General features: G+C 38.2%; 1 protein-coding gene across 3 annotated transcripts in view; it reads left to right on the top strand.

The window, feature by feature from the left end:
• nbr1.L (neighbor of BRCA1 gene 1 L homeolog) overlaps positions 1-23,134 on the top strand; it is a 35,585-nt gene that overhangs the window by 10,470 nt on the left and 1,981 nt on the right. Inside the window, exons 5-20 of one of the 3 annotated variants that reach the window (XM_018234046.1) lie at positions 5,933-5,955; positions 6,193-6,411; positions 9,043-9,264; positions 10,181-10,255; positions 11,394-11,590; positions 12,371-12,520; positions 13,208-13,367; positions 13,594-13,869; positions 13,956-14,096; positions 14,517-14,592; positions 14,963-15,073; positions 17,720-17,890; positions 19,670-19,819; positions 19,916-20,243; positions 22,449-22,543; positions 22,804-22,882. In XM_018234046.1, the coding sequence (XP_018089535.1) occupies positions 5,933-5,955; positions 6,193-6,411; positions 9,043-9,264; positions 10,181-10,255; positions 11,394-11,590; positions 12,371-12,520; positions 13,208-13,367; positions 13,594-13,869; positions 13,956-14,096; positions 14,517-14,592; positions 14,963-15,073; positions 17,720-17,890; positions 19,670-19,819; positions 19,916-20,243; positions 22,449-22,543; positions 22,804-22,882 (2,473 nt within the window). 3 annotated transcript variants of the gene reach the window in all.

The raw sequence follows: 23,134 nt of genomic DNA on the forward strand, positions 1-23,134 counted from the left end.
TTCTAGCTAAGATATAATTAATCTGTATTGGAGGCAAAACAATCCTGTTGGGTTTAATTAATATTTAAATTATTTTTAAAAAAGATCTCTCGTCCGGAAAACCCCATATCCTGAGCATTCTGGATAACAGGTCCCATACTTGTAGTTATTAACTATACATTGGGAACCCAATCGATAATAAATGCTCTGCAATACGTTTTACTTAACATCATATGGGAAATAACATAGTGAGCATATGTGAAGCTGCTTTCTAGTCATGATTCTTAAAGAAAACATTTATTTTACTGCCTCATGAAAGAATAATTGTCAGCAACTTTCCAACATACATATAGAGGGAAGCAGAAGCCAGCTCTCTTTCAGCCTAGGCTTCATTTCTAATTAAAGGGCTTGTTCAACTTTGAGTTACCGTGTAGTATGATGTAGACCGTGATATTTCGAGACAGTTTGCAATTGTTTTTCATTTTTTATTATTTGTGTTTTGTGAGTTATTTAGCTTTTTATTCAGCAGCTTTTCAATTGGCAATTTCAACAATCTTGTTGCTAGGGTGCAATTTACCCTAGCAACCATGCACTGATTTAAATAAGAGAGTGAAATATGAATAGGAGAGGGCATGTATAGAAAGATGAGTAATAAAAATTTTGTAGATGGGATCAGTGACCCCCTTTTGAAAGCTAGAAAGAACAGGAAGGCAAATAATTCAAAAACTATAAAAAAATAAATAAAATAATGGAGAACGATTGAAAAGTTACCTAGAATTAGCCATTCTGTAAAATACTAAAGGTTAACTGAAAAGTGAACCACCCCTTTACGTGCTGCCCAGATTATTAAAAAATGGAGTTTTGTTCAAACGATCTCCACCCGTGTTGCTGCTCACTCTACTACTAAGGCCACACCAGCCAGGCCAAACTTAAACTCATGCAATAGTGTAGGATAGGAAGGAGCTGACGATCCGCAGACTTTGCTGCAAAATTCCTTTATTACCACAACATGTTTCGGATCATCATGGATCCTTTTTCAAGTGAGAAATACAATTACAAAAAGACCAACTTTTAACACTACACCCACATTGTTACTCCTCCCTCTGTGACATCACAAATTATTCAATCAGTCAATTATTCATAATCATTTCTGTTAATCCAAGGTAAAAGTGCAGTTCCCATACTCAACCTAAAGTCGTGTTTGTCCACCAGAGGAAATGTGCACTTTGTAACACACTGCAACATTAAAACAATGTAACCATTAAAATTTAACCTTAATAAATAAATGCAACAATTGTTACAATAAATAAAACTGATACAACTTCTTGTAAATTCATAACAAATTACTTGAAAAATAGGCACTACTCTTTTCAGAGTCTACCTACCATATGTATCCAAAACTGTGTCACTATTTTAGAAGCACTTTAATTTATGCTGTCTATTAGTCTATTAATTATTTCTTCATAAATTTACTTTTTTAAGTTACTTTTTTTAAGAAATAAGCAAGTACATTTAAGATCGATAAATAAATATTTCTTACCCTACCTACACATAAATATATATGGGAGTCAGGATCAAAGGAGTCTAGAAAAATAAAATCCATATTTCAAGTTAATACAATTCATAGGAAGCATTTTACACTCCACGCTTCATTTAATCCTTTAGGGGCCAGTGCATTTAACCTCATGATCCAATTAGCTTCTCTTTGGAGCATTTTTTGTTTGACATTACCCCCTCTATTCAATGGTTTTACTATTTCTAAAACAACCCATTTCAGTTGTCCATGTGTATGTTTAGCCGAGTTAAAATGGCGAGCCACCACTGTATCAGTCTGTGTATTATATTTAAAGTTACGTATATCATTTTTATGTTCCTTTATTCTAGTTTTGATGTTTCTTATTGTTTGGCCTACATCTACTAACCCGCATGGGCATTTCAACATATAGATAACCCCTTTAGAATCACAGGTCGCATAGTCATTGAGTTTAATCTTTGTGCCTTGTGTCGGATGATCAATATTATCACCTTTTATGATCATTGCACAGCAAATACAGTTTAAACACGGGAATGTACCTTTCTTGGGTGTCCCTAGAAATCTCTAGAAAAAATTATCGGCTCAATCCCCAAAGTAAATGGAAATAAATCAATCAATAAATAAATTGAATAAATTCACTTAATAGCTCACCCAGCACAGAGCCAGACCCAGGTGTAAAAACCCTGGGTCTCTCGTTTGTAGGGTGTAGCTTCAACCAGTGTACGGCACAAACAGTATAAATCTCGGCAATCTTGTATGTATAGAAACTCACCGAAGATGCTTGGTGGCCCGGGTGCAGCTCCCCGAACCCGTAGCTGGGGGAGTAACTCAATGTAGACAGCGAAGAAGCACGCACTCCAAGGGCCAATAATTGTGATTAAAAGCTTTTATTCAAACAGCTAAAACAATAGAACCTTACGCGTTTCGTATCTGAGGATACTTATTCATAGGCATGATTGAAAGCAGCCATACACAGAATTTAAACAGATAAAAAGGATATGACGTGTGAGGCCAACGATCCTAATTTTTAACCCTTAAAAAATAAATTGTTTCAGCTGAAACGAATCTTTGCTTTCATACTATTAAATCCTTATGGATCACTGCAGTATATTTTTAAATAAATTTTAATCATTTGGTATTGTTTTAATATTATTAATGATAGAATGCTGGAGAACTATAGAATTAACATAGAATCCATAAAAAGATAGATTAAGAAAAATAGATAGATTAAGAAAAATAGAGAGATCTCTTTATTGTCGTAATCATTTAAGAGATCTCTCTATTTTTCTTAATCTATCTTTTTATGGATTCTATGTTAATTCTATAGTTTTCCAGCATTCTATCATTAATAATATTAAAACAATACCAAATGATTAAAATTTATTTAAAAATATACTGCAGTGATCCATAAGGATTTAATAGTATGAAAGCAAAGATTAGTTTCAGCTGAAACAATTTATTTTTTAAGGGTTAAAAATTAGGATCGTTGGCCTCACACGTCATATCCTTTTTATCTGTTTAAATTCTGTGTACGGCTGCTTTCAATCATGCCTATGAATAAGTATCCTCGGATACGAAACGCGTAAGGTTCTATTGTTTTAGCTGTTTGAATAAAAGCTTTTAATCACAATTATTGGCCCTTGGAGTGCGTGCTTCTTCGCTGTCTACCTAGAAATCTCTGTTTATTTTTATTTTCATTTACTGGAGCTGCTGGACATAAAACATCCCGAATACTTTTACCTTTTTTATAGCAAAATAAAATAGGTTCTGCAAACAATTTCCCAAACTATCTCCTATCAAGGACTATCTCCTTGTAAAATAGGCCAATATTTTCTTAGCACTTTCTCTATTTCTTTGTTATGTTTAACATATTTGGAAATAAAGGCAATCCGATTATTAGTATTCTTTACCTTTCTGTTTTTATTTGTGGCTAACAGATTCTCTCTTTTTATAGTGGCCACCTCACTCATCGTATGTGCCGATTTTATTGGAGAATAACCCCTTTCTACAAATCGATCAAAGACAATCTGACTAGATTTCTCATAGTCAGTGTCTAGAGTGGTAATGCGTTTGGCACATAAAAATTGTCCTTTAGGGATTGCGCTGATCATATTTGGACTATGGAAACTCTGGGCATGTAGTAGACTATTTCTCTCTGTTTCTTTCCTATATAGGTTTGTAATAATTTTCCCTTTATCAATGGACAAATTCACATCCAGAAAATTTAGTTCCTTTTTTGACATCTCCACAGTAAATTTAACTGTTTTATGACTCTGATTAGCTTCCTGTATCATTTCTACCTACATGTCTTGGGTACCCTTCCACAACAGTAGAATATCATCCACATATCTCAAATAAAGAACAATATGTTCACAATATCTATGTTTCAAAAACAGTTCACATTCCAATTTGTGGACAAAAATGTTCGCAAAAGATGGATCGACCGATGCCCCCATTGAGGTCCCCTGTTTCTGCCAAAAAAACTCAGATTCGAACATAAAATAATTTTTCTGTAATACTACTGTTAGACAGTCTATTAAAAAATACAGTAATTGATGTTCTATATTCGTATCCAAAAGGGCCTCTTCTACACACTTAATCCCCTCTTCCTGAGGTATAGAAATGTAGAGACTTTGTATATCTATACTTGATAGTATTATATTATTAGGGAGAGTCGATAGGGCTGCTAGTTTATTTAATAGGTCTTTAGTATCAATCAAACAATTGGTAATATTAGTCACTATAGGTTGGAGGAAAGAATCAATAAATTGAGCCAAAGGCTCTAGGACAGACCCAATCCCTGAGACAATCGGTCGTCCTGAGGGATTTTCAACAGATTTATGTATTTTAGGTAATAAATATAGGACCGGTATCTTTGGGTAATCTGTAATCAAAAATTTATATACATTTTTCGGGATAATATTATTATGAAAAGCCTCTGTAACCATACAATCCACCATTTCTTTAATTTTTGCGGTAGGATCATTCCCAATCGACTCATAGGGGCCGATTCATCAAGGGTCGAATATCGAGGGTTAATTAACCCTCGATATTCGACTAGGAACTAAAATCCTTCGACTTCGAATATCGAAGTCGAAGGATTTAGCGCAGATAGTACGATCGTGCGATCGAAGGATTATTCCTTCGATCGAACGATTAAATCCTTCTAATCGAACGATTCGAAGGATTTAAATCCAACGATGGAAGGAATATCCTTCGATCAAAAAAACTTAGGAAAGCCTATGGGGACCTTCCCCATAGGCTAACATTGACTTCGGTAGCTTTAAGCTGCCGAACTAGGGGGTCGAATTTTTTTTTAAAGAGACAGTACTTCGACTATCGAATGGTCGAATAGTCGAACGATTTTTACTTCGAATCCTTCGATAGTCGTAGTCGAAGGTCGAAGTAGCCCATTCGATGGTCGAAGTAGCCCAAAAAAAACTTCGAAATTCGAAGCTTTTTACCTTCGAATCCTTCACTCGAAGTTAATGAATCGGCCCCATAGTGTCCCGGGACCTTAAGTTGTTTTTTTTGCTTCATTTACATACATTATACGATCCATTACAACAGTTGCTCCTCCCTTATCCGCTTTTTTAATTATAATGGAATCATTCTTTTTTAGGGAGTCTATAGCTTTCTTTTCTTTCTGAGACAAATTAAATGCTTGTTTAGACTGCATTTGTTTCTCCCATAATTTCTTTAACTCAGACATTTTCAAATGTGTTAAGGGCAATATTATCAATTTGAGACAGCATAAATTAAAGTGCTTCTAAAATAGTGACACAGTTTTGGATACATATGGTAGGTAGACTCTGAAAAGAGTAGTGCCTATTTTTCAAGTAATTTGTTAACAAGAAGTTGTATCAGTTTTATTTATTGTAACAATTGTTGCTTTAATTTATTAAGGTTAAATTTTAATGGTTACATTGTTTTAATGTTGCAGTGTGTTACAAAGTGCACATTTCCTCAGGTGGACAAACACGACTTTAGGTTGAGGATGGGAACTGCACTTTTACCTTGGATTAACAGAAATGATTATGAATAATTGACTGATTGAATAATTTGTGATGTCACAGAGGGAGGAGTAACAATGTGGGTGTAGTGTTAAAAGTTGGTCTTTTTGTAATTGTATTTTTCACTTGAAAAAGGATCCATGATGATCCAAAACATGTTGTGGTAATAAAGGAATTTTGCAGCAAAGTCTGCGGATCGTCAGCTCCTTCCTATCCTACACTATTGCTGCCCAGATTATTGTCTCTGTATTAAAACTGACCACTGAATGTAGCTGGCACAGATCTGAACATGAGCATCTTGTTTTAAGAACTCCTCATTAGAAATACATGTATTCAAATATCAGCAATGAAACCACTAGCACATGATCAATTGCTGTGTTTAAATATTTTATTCTGTCTGTTCTAGGGGAATATGAAGAAGCTTTAAAGGTCAGTATGATTTTCATTACAGAACTCTGGATGCATTTCTGATTTACAGATTTCCTTGGAATTTCTCTTGGATAAAAGAATATCCCACATGTGTGAATGATGCCCATATGTATGAATGAACATGTATTGGCCCCTTTACTTTAAATCATAATATTGTGCTATAATTAAGGGTATCTTTTAAGCACTGTTACATCTTTATTGTTTTAACATTTTCCTAAATCTCAACGATCTTTCTAGAGTGCAGTGAAGCAGGGAGGACTTCTTCGAATGAATGTGTATGAAAAGCAACAGCCTAGCAAGAGTGAAGAGCCTGCAAACTTTGCAGAATTGAAACCACTGGAGCCCAAAAACTCTTCTGCTGTCACAATTGGAAAGAGACCACTGGGGAATTATTCCTTGTTGGCAAGGACAATGGGGCAAGACATTCAGATGGCACAAGCTTCCAGTAATGCAACGGTGATTATATAATATATTGTGTTATTCTTGTAATCGTTCTGTGCAGTGGACAATTAGAACAAAGACAGAATGTGGCTATTTAGCATTCCAAAGCTTCTCCTGTAATAAGTACAGCTTCTTGGCAACTTTGCCCCTTTCTAAAGGAATGGGTTATCTTAAAACAGTAATGCAGTGATCCTCAGCCAGTTGCGCATGAGTAACATGTTGCTCACCAACCCCTTGGATGTTGCTCCCAGTGGCCTCAAAGCAGGTGCTTATTTTTGAATTCCTGTCTCGAAGGCAAGTTTTAGTTGCATAAAAAGCAGATGCAGAGATTCCTGTACGCTGCCAGTCTTCATGTGGGCTACCAAATAGCGAATCAGGGCCCTTATTTGGCATCCCCATGAACATTTTGGATGCTTGTGTTACTCTCCAACTCTTTTTACATTTGAACATGGCTCACAAGTAGAAAAGGTTGGGGATCCTCGCAGTATTGGGTAGCACCAGGATAATGGCTTGCATAAGTCAGGTTGAAGAGAGAACTTTTTTTTTTTTGATCAATTGAATGCTTTATTGAAACAAGTTATTACATATCAGTTTTGACAGGTTCAACTTGTTTTTATAAGTACATTTGGTTACATTCATGAAAATTGGTACCATTTAAACAACACCAAATTTCTCAGATCAGACATGTAGAGCTGCCTCCCCCTGGTGTTTGGTGCCTATTTTACCATTGGTCCCACCCTCACTTCGTTCCTAGGTCAGACTGCTTATGGGGCAGTGTCACTTGACTCCACAAAACTGTTCCAGTGACACCAGATTTGAATGTACTTCAGCATTTGTCCTCTTTTATCTAGTACAATCCGTTCCAGGGATGCCAAGTTCTCCATAGCAGTCGCCTTTCTGTCAGGGAGCCGGGAGCTCCCTCCAGGGAGGTAGTCAGGATCGAGGAGGAAGCCCTCTTGAGGGTGCAAGGTCGCGGTGTCCAAAAGGTTAATCAAAGGGGTAATCAGGATCCAGGCAAGAGTTCACGGGCAGGCAGATAACAACAAAGTCCAAAGTCCAGGCAAAGGGTCAGAATAACAATCAGGAACAAGATTTAGCTATAGAAGCTCAAAGGGAATCCAGGATACTCACAGGAAATGATTCCTATACTTGGGCGCCATTCTGGCATCTAGGTAGCGTTTTTATTTTCAAATTTGGCGCCATAGTGACGTCATCGCGCCGGCGCCGCTACCCAGTGGCGGCCATGGGCGCCGCCATTTTGGGAGCGACGCCGGCGGGGGTGGACGCGCCGCCCGGAGCTCCAGGACCTGCTCCGGGCGGCGATCGTGACACTTTCCTGGAACAGAGCTTTGGCAATGAAATGTCTCGTATGTACATCTATAGTGTCGCTCAGGTCAATTGTTAACAGGCGATTCCTAGCATCCCCTTTCCCCACTCCAGAACAACTGTGGACAAACAAGATGTAATGTCTTTCCAGTATAGTTTCACTCGATGACACCTCAACATTGTTTGGAGCAGAGTGGCTGTCTCTGCTTTACACCTTGGGCACAGGGGGAAGGCAGTATTTTCATAGCATGCAGTCTTTGTACCATATAGTAAGCTCTATGTATTGAATACAGCTGGAGTAGGCTATGTCTAAATGAATGCGCCACTACCTTGGGGGTGCTCAACGCCCATTCCCTTTGTTTATCTGATATTACATCTAGGTCCTCTTCCCAGGCACCTTTTGCCTGTATTTCACTATCTACATATAGTGGTTTGTAGAAGACAGACATTTATCTTTTAAAGTTAGTTTCCAGCAGGGTGTCTATGATTGGGGAATTAACCACCGACTGGTCAGGGTGTCGGAAGAATTTGGTCAGAGTTGTGACTAGCTTGTGGTGTAGCAACCACTGCGTAAGGGGGAGTTCTCTGTTATTGTGTAGTTGCTGCAGTGGTGTGACCTGATCCATCTCCCATACATCATATTTATTGTATCCCAACATTTTGTGCGCAATGTGCAGGATATTACTGTGTATCAGAGGCATTATGGGCTTCCGACGTTTTTTAACCAGGAGAGATGACCAAGGTGTGTCTGGGTTCTCTGCTGCCTCAGCCCATAGCTTGTACAGTGGGGGGATAAGTCTTGGTGTACCATAGGCAGCGTATGTTTAAGCTGCCCAGCTGCAAAGTACATATAGAGGTCTGGGAGTGCCATGCCCCTTCCTCCCTGGGTCTCATTAGTGTGCAAAGGCGCAATCGTGGTCTTGAGGTGCCCCAAATAAATTGGGCTATATACTCCTGCAAATAGCTTTTTTTGGTATAAAAATTAGGGACTGCCAAAACGTGTATAGCCAATTGGGCAAAATAAACATTTTTATCAGTTGTATTTTACCCGCTGGCTCCACATTTTGAACTTGTGCTGGGTCCATTGGGTTTATGGCTCCAGCTCCATGTTTGGGTAGTTATTGTGGGTTACTCAGGATTTTATGCTGGGTGTGCTGTGGAGCTCCTGTGAGTGCGTGCTATCACATCAGTGGTCAGACTACGCCCCCCAAGGAGATAACTTTTAATGTTAATGTTTTCGCTGTAGGTATGGGGTATCTGTTATGCATTGCTCCATCTTTATTACATTAACATTTTCATATATCTCAATGACGTTTTCAGAGTGCAGTGAATCAAGGAGGACTTCTGCAAATGAATGTCTATGGCAAGCAACAGCTTAGCAAGAGTGAAGAGCCTGCAGGCCGTGAAGAACTTAATAAACCCCTGGAGTCAAAAATCTCCGCTGCTGTCACAAATGGAAAGAGTCCACTGGAGCATTATTCTATTCTTGCAAGGACTTTGGGACAAGAAATGCAAAGGGCAAGAACTTCTAGTAGTGCAGAGGTGATTTTATAATATATATAGTTACATTATTCTTATTCTGTGTTGGACAATCAACCACACTCACTGATCGGCATGACTCTTGTAGTTTCCTACCACTGATCCATTCCAGTGATCACCTGTTCCTTTCTATACACGTTGATTCAAGCTGTTTTTAATTACATATTAGATATATATTTCTTAGGGCAAGGCCAGACGTGGCGTTTTTACGTTGCGTTTTTAAAAAAGAACAGCCAGGCGTAAATATGCTACTGAATCCACATGCGACCGTCAACATGTGTTTTTCAGCAAGTAGGATTCTTTTCCCAACATGCACTTCTCATTGAATTTGGACGCCATATTTAAAATACGCTGCGTATTTACGTAAAGTGTGGTTTCAAACATGCAGATCTTCATAGAGTCTATTGATTTGGTAGTTTCTTGACGTATTGGCGTTTCTACTAAAAAACGCCAATACTGGCGTCCTGTGACGGATTTCAGCTTGCAAGTGCCCTGTGTGAATTGCCATAGTGCGTTTTCCATTAGTTTCAGTGGTAGTGCAGTTTTTGCGTATTTACACCTGGCTGTTCCTTTTTTAAAAACGCAGTGCAAAAATGACATGTCTGGCCTTGCCCTTATAGTCCTCCTCTTTCCATTCACACAGCTTCTTCATGTTTCTTCATATTTCACACTTCCTGTTTTCAATCTTCATGGTAATGCTGCTGCATGGTGTCTGTTGGTCCATATATGTATCTTATGATAAGTAACTTTATGATCCTTTAACTTAATTTCACAAGTGCATTATTTTAGTGTGCTGTCGTATCCATATCAATGTTGCAAAGGCCACCTTGCCACTATAAGAAACCTTGTTGAAAATTATGTAATAAAACAAACTATCCAAATGTTAAAGATTTTGCTACTGAATCTTAATCTTGGACAGGAGCAGCTTGCACCAACTGAGACCAAGGAATCAACTGTAATCCCACCAGACTGGTTTGCCAGTTATATGGAAAAAGTAAGTATTATGTATATATGTATGTATTTGTAGAAATAAACATATTCAGAGTATGTCTGTCACATATGTTAAAGTTGACTATTAAATATATTAATTTAAACAGGTGGTTCTGAGAAAAATTGTGATTTGTTTCTTATTTGAATTATTTAGCTTTTTATTCATAAGCTCTTCAGTTTGGAATTTCAGCCAATTTACCAATTTACCCCAGAAACCAGTGGTTTAATAATAGACAGGAAGATGAATAGGAGAGGGTTTAAACAGAAAGATAAGCAACAAAAAGTAACAATAAAACTGTAGCCTTGCGGAGCAGTAGTTTTTTTGGATCAGTGACCCTCATTTGAAATCTGGAAAGAGGCAGTAGAAGAAGGCAAATAACATTTAATCAGAAGATTTGCAAAATGATTAATGTTTAGTGTGCCGTAGTGAGCTCATTGTGGTTCTCTGAAGTTAATTACTTTTGTAGACTATTGTGTATTTCTCTATCATTTTGTTTTATTCTATAATCCCAGTGTCCCACTGCCAATAAAAATACATAAAGTTTGATGTAGATTTTTGTTTTGGAATCTTAAGCTCTTCATTTAGGGGCCTATTTATGAAGCCTTGATTTTTTTGGTCGAGCTTTTTTAGGTGAAAAAGTCTAATTTTTAGAGAAAAAAAAACTTGACTTGAGTTATTATACCCGAGAGCTGCTAAAAATCCAAATAACCTGTCGAATTCAATGGCAGATGTCCCTTATAAATACAGTATATCTCAAGAAATACATATTGGGTAACCATATCTTTCTACTCCAAATTAGCAGACTGAAAAGATTTCCAAAATCTAATCACTTTAAAACTTGTAGATTACAGCACCTATGTCCCACGTAAAATAAAACATCTTAAATGTCTTCTGGTGTTCTGAACAGTTATACAGTAATATCATTCATGATGGGATTACAATATATTTAAACCGTGCACACAAAATATTCATGGGCCAAAACAAGTAATCAAGAATGCAATAAAATGCAATGAATTAATTCAAATCCCTTGACAGCGCAGGAGCATTACTGGGCTTGCGATATACCATTGCTGATATTCCATCGATTATATCTGTGATTTTTTTTTTCAGTGTTCGTTTATTAAACTTTTTTTAATTGCAGTTTAAGGAACAAATCATACTTGAAACAGTGGAAAGGGTGACCCAGTCTCTAAGAGAGAACTCGATATCCGACTCCAGCAGCTACTCATCGATAGATAAAGATCCAGGAAGGCCCGCTCTTCTTGAAGATCTGTATGACTGGCATCTGCTGTGCATCAATTGTAAACAACAGATAATTGGGATACGCTATCAGTGCAGGTAGGTATTGGGCTTTAAACACATTTATAATAGTTATAAAAGCTGGCCATAGCTGCCCCCAGATTACCTTTCACGCATAACACCACTTTAGAATCTATTTTGGAATTCTTTAAAGCTATATATATATATATATATATATATATATATATATATATATATATATATATATATATATATATAAAAAAGATTTAAAACAATTCCTACATATTTGGAATCCCTGGGTGCACAGGTACCACTTTAAACCTATGGCAAATACAGTATTATTTGCACATACATAATTGTCTGTGGGTTCTGTAGACTTATCAAGAAATTCCTCTCAAGCCTCCCTTTTTACACATACTTAACGGGTTTCAAGGAATGTTACGATTATGATACGGAATATTACTTTGCTTTATGTTCAAATGCAGGATTGTTCACATATAGCCACCTGAATTGCTTTGTGTGGTTTCCTGTAGATCTATAATAAGCACGTAAATAAAAATAGCACAAACACACACACACATACACACACAGGCCCCAATGTCTGTTTGTTAGAATATGATGAATATTATTTAGAGGTCTTTACGATTCCCCTGGGCAGAAGTGCAAGAGTACTACTTTAGTTCTCAGTGTGGCTGCATTTTCCAGTTTCTGCACTCTGGAATGGAGCAAAGTTCTGTAAGTGTGCAAAGTGCAAACAAGTGCATTGCCCAGGAGGTCATAAATGACCCCATTTACACATTTTTTTTTATGCATGCATATTCATACTTATAACATTTTATTATTCATTTTTACCCACAGCACATGTGTATCCTTTAGCATCTGTGAGCATTGTGAAGCTGAAGGCTGCGACCATGACCCCAGCCACCTATACTTAAAAATGCGGAGACCAGTAGAGGCCAGAAAAGAAAGCCTTCTTTCTTACCTTGCTACCCCTAAAGAACAATCCAGGTGAATTTGGTTTTGGTTTTACAGTATAGCCTATTGGTCTCTGATGTTACAGGACAGCATCTCCGTGATCCAGGTGTAGAATCTGTGAAAGATTAAAGTTTGCTACATTAGCCAATTCTCGGCAGCATCTGTGGAATATTAGTAACTATTGTATCAATTATAGCTGCTGCCTTTAATGACACTGAGGGATTCTGCTCAGCAGGGACAAAGATATCAATTTAGAACAGTTTAGAGAAGCCAGTGATCCCCTTCCCAGAGCTGATCTAGTCAGTTTAACCTTCAATATTAGAAAAACTGTAAAAAAAAAATAGCAAGCAATTTTTTAAAAAAAGTCTGTATTTGTGGTGTACTATCCAAAACCAACTGAAAAAAAAACTATTTGGAAGGTAAACAACCCTTTTGGCTGCATCAATGTGTGCACTCTGGAAGTCATTAGGCCTTGGCACAAGTTTAAAGGAGCATGTATGTGTGCAAATACCTTTGTAAATAGCACTGAGGCATACTCATTTTTCAGTCCAAACTAGTACTTTGCACTTTCATTCATAAATTAGGCTTCTAATCTTTCTGGGTCACATTAGGCTAGTAAAAACAATAAATAGCCCCCATATGCTCTAGCATAATCTATTCGGTAGCTTGGAAGTTAATGTCTGCTTATGCTCATTATGTCTTTTTGTTCTGTCGCTGCAGAATTCCTATGCAGCCATGCCCACAGATCATTCCCACTGTCAGTGCCATCTTTGTGGATGAAAACTTACCTGATGGAACACATCTTCAGCCGGGGACTAAGTTTATCAAACACTGGAGGATGAAGAACACTGGGAATGTTAAGTGGAGTTTAGATACTAAGGTAGTGTGCTTTTCAATTAACTGAAACATATAGCTCTTTACTTCATATAAGATGAAGAGACAGTAGACATCTGCCTACAAGAACATCCCAGGAAGCTGGGCTTGTACTGAAATCTGTGCATATTGAACATAACTATGTTTATTGCTCCTTTGTTATACCCCCTCCCTTTTTACATTTTAATGTAGCAGCCGTACATAATACATACTAACTGTGCTACTTTATACAGCTGAGGTTCATGTGGGGAAACCTGACATTAGCATCCACTTCATGCAAAGAAACTCCAGTCCCTTCCCTGCTCCCTAATGAGGTGGGAGTTTTGTCTGTAGAATTTATTGCCCCAGCGCTGGAGGGGACCTACACCTCCCACTGGCGCCTGTCACATAAAGGAGAACACTTTGGACCACGAATTTGGTGTAGCATCATTGTGGATACTATTGCGTGTAATGACATCCTGGAGCATACAGTGAAAGGCCTTTCTACCAGGGGGATTAACCAACAAGAGGCAAGTACTTAATACTGATACCTTCTAATACACTAGTTCTGTATATATGTATATCACAGACCTTATTGAATTTTCTTGTTATGTAGGATGTTTGCACTGGATCTACAAACCAGAATGGAGACTCACTGATCCAGGATTTGGCCAGAGCCCCCACTCCTGAGACAAAAAGGAATACAAACTCTGACAGAATACTGTACATTCCATCTGTGGATCTTCTCACTGCTCAGGTGAAACACTGTCCCTGTTTGTTGGGGTTGGGGGCAAAGGTATAAATGTCAACCAGTTTCTAACAAATTTTACAGCAACTTGAGTTTTCTTCTTCCTTTCTTTCCTTCACCTTTCTTCATACCATTAAAAAAGGTTCAGGGTTTACATAAATATGAAGGTATAGCTGGCTAAGAAAGAGAGTTAAGCTCTTTCTGGTTATAGATATAAACTTTCTAACTCTAAATGGTTCACTTTACACCGTCTTATAAAGAAATAGATTTCACTGTCTGAAAAAGCCCATTTTCTGTTGAGCAGTGCATATAGCAGCACACTGTATTTACCTGATGCATTAGTATTTCTGTTGTTCTGACTCAATGGGTATTGGATTGCTGAGTAGCATTTTACATAAGTAATGAGTTGACCATTATTCTTTTGTTCAGGATTTGCTCTCATTTGAGTTGCTGGACATAAACATCGTCCAAGAACTGGAACGTGTCCCCCATAATACTCCTGTTGGTGAGTGAACTTTATAGACCCTGTATGTATCAAGTAAACTGCATTACAAATAAGGGAAAGGTAAAAACAAAACACAATGGCATGAATGTGGTGGTTGGGTGGAAGGTTAATGGCTTGCAACAGGGGGTCACATTTGGGTTCACACAAGTGGCTATTAAAACAGGACAAGTGTTGCAGGTTGCTTATAGCTGCATACAAGAACTCAAGTGCAGCATAAATCTAGGGGACAAAGAAGTATTCTAGATTACATATGTTGGCTCAACATAACTTGCACCATCCAGACCTATCTGTAGATTCTAGCAAGTGCTTATTATTAGAAACCGTTAAAAGATTATTTGCTGATACATTTGCTTTTCTCTTTTCTTTCTAGATATGACTCCCTGCATGTCTCCTCTGACACACGATGGACCATTAATTGAAAATGCAGGTTTGGGACAAACAGTAGAAGAAAGTGAAATGGCTTCACAGAAGACGCATAATGGTAAGGCCTCCCCAATAATTGAGGGGTCCTTCTAGCTGTGCTGTGTATTTTGTGTAGTCCTGATGAGCTGCAGGCAATATAATAATACTAATACTAACCCAGTGGCTAGAGTCAGAACCACCTACACAATCTTGCAATCCTTTGCTATTCTGAGAGGGACTCGACAGGGCTGCCCTCTATCCCCTCTTATCTGGTAGGGATGAAGTTGGGAGGGATCAGGGAAAAGGTGTCAATGTACGCTCATGACACTTTGCTATACCTAGCTAACCTGGGACAATCGCTTAGGGCGACACTGGGCATTATTTACATCCATACAGATTACTCTGGCCTGAAGATAAACTGGGATAAATCCATCCTTTTTGCAGTTGATCCAAAGGGCCTTGGCCTTAATGTGTTTACTAATGCTCATGGCCTTTCATGGGCTGAGTCATTTAAATACCTTGGGATTTGGATACATAGAGACCTCAAGAAATTTGTTGATTTGAACCTTTCCCCAGTGTTAAAATACATTGAATCTAAAGTTGAGGCATGGTCATCCATGCCATTGTCTTTATACAGTAGAATCAACCTTTTCAAAATGATTATCCTCCCAAAGCTAACATACATCTTCAGACAATATCCGTTAATAATAACTAAGGAAGTGTTTTGATCGGAGTCTTGAAATCTCAATGTTTTGGAACAAATCCCAAGCCAGAATTGTGTTGGCGACTCTTCAACTCCCGATCACAAGAGGGCGATTAGATGCTCCCAATCTATTTTTGTTTTACTTGGCAGCCCAATTGGTAAATGCGTGGCGCTGGGCCTCCGCCTCTCCACATAATGCCAGCACATTGCTGGAGGCACAAGTATTGGGCTCATTCGAGGGATAAAAAAATGTTCTCTATAGAGGTATAAAAAACTCACCAACAGTCACCCCCCTAATGAAAGCTACAGTGGGGGCGTGGCAAGTAGCTCTTAATTTCTCACCCATACCCCCTACGGGTTTCTCTAAGTACACCCCACGCTGGTGTAATCCTAAACTAAGGCACCTTGAAAGCATCCCAGACCCTCAGCTGTGGGCAAAATATGGGATTAAATACTTAGCAGATATTATTGAAGATGGTAATCTTATGCAGTTCCAAACACTGAAAGAAAAATTTGAGTTACCCAATTGGATTTAGATTTTTTCAAGTGAGGCATGCAGTGAATTCTCAATTTCCTGAAGGGCAGATAGATATCACTCCCAGGAGAATGGAGGTTTATGTACATAACCCAGATCTGCGTTAAACTTTATCTCTCTTTTATAGCCATTTAATGTCAAAAGGTAACTCTGTTTTTAAAAAAACCCAAGCTAAGTGGTAGGATATACCCGCACTTTTCTTTCTAGATATGACTCCCTGCTTGTCTCCTCTGACACACGATGGACCATTAATTGAAAATGCAGGTTTGGGACAAACAGTAGAAGAAAGCACATATGGCAAATTATTTTCATATTTTCATATTGATACAGCAATTTTGGCAACAGGTGGTACAGACCATTCAGGAAAGAATGGAGCTTAGAATCCCCTGGATCTTATTATAGTTCTATTGTACAGGATTGAAGAGTTAACGGTAAAAAGAGCTGAGTTCACCCTTCTTTCTGTGCTATTAATGTTTGCAAAAAAGGCGATAGCCCTTAAATGGAAGGACACTTCTGGCCCAACTGCCTTATATTGGGTAAATCTTGTTAGAAAAAACAATCCCCCTATATAAATTAATGTACATGGAAAGAATCTGTCCAGGGAAGATTCAAAATGTGTGGGGGTATGGCTAGATTTGGATGAGGACACATGAATAGGTTCCCACCTAGTGGACTGGCCTAACGTACAATGTCGTGTGATGCGACAACTGGTAAACTATTATTTCCTGCCAAGGATACCCCCCCTGCGGTTCCCCTCTATAAGCTCTTCCTACGGTGCTCTATGATTAACCCTTAGAAACCACAAATGTAATGCACATTGTATAAATTGTGACATGATATAAATTGAACACAGACAGTTGGTAATGTAAATGTATAACAAGCTATAAAGGTGAAATGCTTTGTCAAGTTTTATTGTTAACAGTTGTACAAAAATATTGATTGAATTGTATAAGGATTGTAAAAACTAGAAATGTATATTCTCTCTTATCATACGGCTGTATGTACATCCTGTTTTGATACACAGAATTGAAAAAAATAAATAAATAAATCTTAATCCGACCGGATTGAATAAATACTATTTTCTTGAATAAATACTATTTTCTTGAATAAATACTATTTTCTTCATCTACAATGATGTGAGTGCTGATTGTGAGTGCTGATCATCTCTATACTATTATATGTAAACTAATAGTTCCCCGCAGGAAATCTCTTATAAAGAGCGTGCAGAGAATATTAAAAAATGTCTTACCTGTATTCAAATGAAATGTGAAACCTGACTGGGGCCGAGGTGTTAAATAATGCATATCTAAAGTTAAATAATACATATGTATGAGACAAATAATATACAAACGTCCCCAAAAAGCAAAAATATATGTATTTTTATAACTATAACAGAATCAGTGGATCAAATCAATTGCAGTTGTGTTTTGTGACATGTGAAATATGCAGTATATAGAAGCCACTATTTATGTTTTATTTGACTGCAGAGTGTGCCTTTATTCCAGGACTAAGTAAGTCCCCCGAAAACAGAGAGAACCCAGTGGCACAGGATGAAGATATCAGCGGAACTCAGTTTGTGTGCGAAACCGTGATAAGGAGTCTGACGTTAGATGCAGCACCAGATTACAACCTGCCACAAAGGAAGACCTCACCCTGCAGTGAGTTTTACCTTAATACAGTACTATTACATTATTTAGCAGTGAGCCCCAACCAGTGGCTCATGAGCAACATGTTTCTCAATAACCCCTTGGTTGTTGCTCCCAGTGGCCTCAAAGCAGGTGCTTATTTTTTAATTCTAGGCTTGGAGACAAGTTTTGGTTGCTTAAAACCATGTGTACTACCAAACTGAGCCTCCTGCAGGCTGCCAGTCTACATAGGGGCTACCAAATAGCCAATCACGGCCCTTATTTGGCACATCTAAGAACTTTTTGCATGTTTGTTGTTGCTCCCCAACTTCTTTTACATATTAGTGTGGCTCACAGGTAAAAAAGGTTGATGATCCCTGATTTAGAGTATAAATTGGGGTAGTAACATGATGGTGCACACTGGCCTCTACTAACTGACATTTCAAAAGATTTTACACAATAATTTATAATAGTTTAAATTGAAGCATGGTCATGGACCATACAAATGGTAACACTCCATCATACCAACTTTATTACATCATTGTTTTAAAGGTTTACCATTCACTTGATATAAAGAATAAGTCCTTAGATAATGTATATGAAAGTGCATTTTACAAGGTTTTCATTATTACAGAGATAGAGGAAATGAGAATAATTATCTTAAAATGGCAAATCTGTATTCTGTAATTCTGAGCTTTCTGGATAATGGGTCTCTGGATAAGGTATCCCATACCTGTATGACTCTACTTGGTGAAACCTGCATATCATTACATTTACAAAAGTAATATGATCTTAATGACGTGGGACACATCAATCAAAGGGGACTTAAAATTGTTGGTAACATCCTGACCTTGGATTCAAAAAGGTAACTCCTTGTATATTCTGCAACATATCAGTTGACAGAATATCGAGCCAAACCCGACCCCTTACTTGCATATTAAAAATTTAGAATTTAAAAGAAAAAGGCATCACATGTGAACAAAAATAGTTGCATTCCCTTGTCACATGACTTTAGAGCTGTATCTTTGTTTGGCCAAATATGAATCCAGCAAACAGTATTGGGATTCAGAACCCTGAATTGCAGAATGAGCCAAGCAGTGTTGGAGTGTCCTAAGCAGCCAGTGTGCTTGTGGGTTTGCATGCTTACCTAAAATGGTTATATGGACTGACACAACCAGATCCCTCTATTTAACAGTTTGCTTAACAACATGTTTTGGTCAACAATTGCATATGTTCAGGGGACCCAAGATTAGTAGATGGCAGAATATATTGGCTTTAAAGGAGAATACAAGCATAGTGGATTTTAGAGGGGGATCTAACTGGTGCTTTCCTGGTGGGCGATGGGAGGGTGGTTTAGTAGTACTAACTGTTATGTGAGGCTTTTGTTGAATGTATTTAGATGAGCAAAATGATTGGTTTAGAGCAGTGATCCCCAACCAGTAGCTTGTGAGCAACATGTTGCTCTCCAACCCCTTGGATGTTGCTACCAGTGTCCTCAAAGCAGGTGATTATTTTTGATAAGTTTTGATTTACAAGTATTGGTTGTATAAAACCAGGTGTACTGCCAACGAGACCCTCAATGTAGGCTGACAATCCACATAGGGGCCTCCAAATGGCCAATCACAGCCCTTATTTAGCACCCCAAGAACAGTTTTGCATGCTAGTGTTGCCCCCAACTCCTTTTACTTCTCAATGTTGCTCATGGGTTCAAAAGGTTGGGATCCCTGTTTTAGAGACACACTAGGTACAATATTAGTCCTGTTTGACATGAAATACCAAATTAACCAACCAAACTTTCCCGTGTGTTACCAGGTTCACTACAGTCTATGCCACATTCAAGTTGTGACTACAGCGTAAAGCATGAAAAGACTTTAGTTCAGAATTCCTCTGCACTCAGTTACTCAGACCCCGTAGAACATAAGAATGTGGATGCTGGAAACCAACAGGAGACACTTCCTACAGGTTAGTAGATATTTTAGATTCTAGAACTCACTTCTCCAAATACACATAGCTGCAGGCAAATTATGTGTGTATTTTGTCCTAAATTCTGTTCCCCAGAGCCATGTCCTGTTGATTTATATGAACAAAACATGAAGGAAGATACTAACGATGAAACAGGGAGCCAGGGATCATGTGATTCTACAGAGGACTACATCATTATCCTTCCTGAGTGTTTTGACACATCTCGCCCATTGGAAGAGTCCATGTACAATTCAGCTCTTTCTGAGACAGGATGCGACACGGAAATAAAGACAGGGGCAAAGGAAGATGAAGACAATGGACATCAGTCCCCATTGCACAGCATCAATGACATTTTCACTATATCACAAACCTTAGATACTGTCCCACTTACACCAGAAGTGATGAGACCATCACCCCAAACAAGGTATTGATATGCTTTATACCAATAAGAACCATAGGACCACATAGAATCCTATGTATTAATGTTTAATTATAACAAATTTATAGATTATGTCAGCAGATGACTTACTGCTAGGAGAGAAAAGGGTAAATTGCCTGTCCCTGGATATAGAACTTACAGCCACCTAAAGCCATCCAACCCCTTCTTGAAGTTAACGAATTTACAATACAACCATTTAATTATTATTATTACCATGTATTTTTAGAGCACCAACATATTTTGCAGGGCTGTAAAATAAATGTGTTTATACAAAGAAATCACATGAATTACATGCATAGAACATACAGAGTTACATACATAACAACCAGTACTGGTACAAAAGGTGAGGAAGGACCTCTGCAAAAGAGCTTACATTCTAAAGGGGAAGGGAAAGAGACATAAGGTGTGCGAGTGGGCAAGATCAGAATTAAGTGGGTGAAATATATAGTACTGTATGTGGTATTGCATTTGGTAGCTAAGCAGAGTGAGGATAGGCTTCTCTAAATAAATGTGTAAGAGATCTTGGGAGAAAGTCAGATAGACTGTGGGAGAGAATTCCAGAGCGGTGGGGGGCAGCCCTTACAATGTCTTGAATGCGAGCATGTGAGGAGGTAATGAGAGAAGAGGAGAAGGTCATTAGAGGCGAGTAGTAAGCGGTTAGGTGATTATCTAGAGATGAGTTCAGAGATGTAGAGTGGGGCAGAGTTATGAAGTGCTTTGAATGTCAGGGTCATTAGTTTGAATTTTATTCTAAAAGCTAGTGAAAGCCAGTGCAGGGATTGGGAGAGTGGCATGGCAGAGGAGGAGCAGCTACTGAGGTGTATAAGCCTGACAGCAGTGTTCATTATGGACTGGAGAGGGGACAGTCTGGCGGAGAAGGCCAGTTAATAGAGAGTTACATTTCAGGGAGAGAACTCCATTACTTCACAGCTCCCTTTTTTCTTGAAAGCCTAAAAGTTACAGAATCCGTACAAATTTTTTGGCTAACCCCTTCAAGTAAAACATGCTGGGCAAATTTGCACATGTACAGTTAGGGTCAGGGCATACACTGCTTTTTTGGGAGATAAGTGGCCCAGCGACAAATCGATTCTCCTTCAGGTGACTAATCTCGTCGAACTGCCTTCCCGCCAGCTAGAATGTAAATCTCCGGCGGAATGGCAGTCGGATAGCTTCAGCTTTCCTGAAGTTGCCCAAAGTTTCCTTGTGAGGCAACTTTGGGCGACTTTGGCCAACAGAGTGCCATCCTGCTGGCGATTTACATTCTAGCCGGTTGGGAAGGCAGTTTGTGGAGATAAGTCACCCGAAGAAGAAGCGATTTGTCGCTGGGCGACTAATCTCCCGAAATAGCAGCGTGTGCCCTTACCCTAACCCATGGCCACCAATCACATTTTTTGTTTTTATTGTTTAGATAAGAAAGAGATGGTCTCAATTTTTATCCTTTTATCTTCGCTTATATTCTCCTGTCTAGATATAGATGAGTGGGATAAGTAGTTCAGGGTTCATTAATTAGGCTAGAATCATGCTGGCTGATTCAACATCAGATTTGCATTACTTAAAGGGGCAGTATAGCCCCTTATTACTTTAAGTTCAATTCAGGGGGTAGGGCTTTGGACGAACATACTTTTTGCTTGTTGTTTTAATCAGAAAAAAACGATGGTTTTTGTTATTTCTTGAACTAAACGGATAAAAGAAAGAAAGTGAAGCTCACACGGACCAAACATGGAGTAGCCTTAATTTTCCTGTTTGCCCAGTTTAGCAGAAGAAATAAAAAACATATATTTTTGGTTTGTATAAAACAACAGACAAAAAGCCCTATTGCACTCAGGAAGAAGATAGGCAAGCCGGAATGCATTTTTCCTAAGGAACATACTCATGAGCATGTTTTCATATAAAGATATGTATACACATCCCTGAAGAGTTTCACATTACTTTATTACTGTGTGATACACACTGAACTGGAAAGGGCAGGTGCACTGATCAACTCACACTGCCACTGGACATCCTCCTGATACTTCACTCCTGAATGTCTAACAAATGCCAATCCCCTGATAAGAAATATTGTTCTCTATTGACAAGTGTATGGAATTGATAGGAATATAGAGGAGATTCAAAAGTATGTGTACATATCCAGCACCCAGTAGCACACACAATACATTATTGTGTCTAATTGAAATGTTTGTTTATTTGAAGGGCACTGCAGGAGGCTCCAGGAGCTGCTTTATCTCTGACAACAGAAGCTGAACCTACAACCATCAGGCAATCCTTTCCAGAGCAAAAAAACCAAGGTATTCTATTTGTTTTGAAACATGACAGTTGGAAGCAAAGGGTTGATGAATATTTTTTTACTAAATGAATAGATCACCATTTTCAGCATGCTCACGCAAAAGTTTTTACGTTCAGGAAAAAATATATCTTATCCGTTTAGTTTTTTCTTAGAAACTGCTCTACCAGTTGATCCAGAGTAAGAAAGCTAAATATTGGAAGGGTGACTGGCCCATTCATACAAAGATTTATACTTTTCTCATATTTGATTGTCTCCTGAAAGATTCTTCAGATGAAAATGCACCAGCGTTAGAAACTACCGCTTTCACCCCAGCACCCAATGAACAGACTGAACATCCAAGGTAACCAAATTATTGCTGATATAAACTTTCGGTTTATTTTAATTGTATTAAATTGATATTACAGGTATAGGATCTATTATCCTATACCTGTACCTAATACTCTGGACCTGGAGAGGTATTTCAATAAATAAATGAAATCATTTTATAAACTCAGTATGATTGTTTGGCCCCAATATGGATCCATGCAACTTAGTTACCATTTATTACAAGGTACTGTTTTATTATTACAGAGAAAAAGGAAATCGTTTTCAA

This window comes from Xenopus laevis, chromosome 9_10L (genome assembly GCF_017654675.1).
Source record: "Xenopus laevis strain J_2021 chromosome 9_10L, Xenopus_laevis_v10.1, whole genome shotgun sequence".
Classification (NCBI taxonomy): Eukaryota; Metazoa; Chordata; class Amphibia; order Anura; family Pipidae; genus Xenopus; species Xenopus laevis.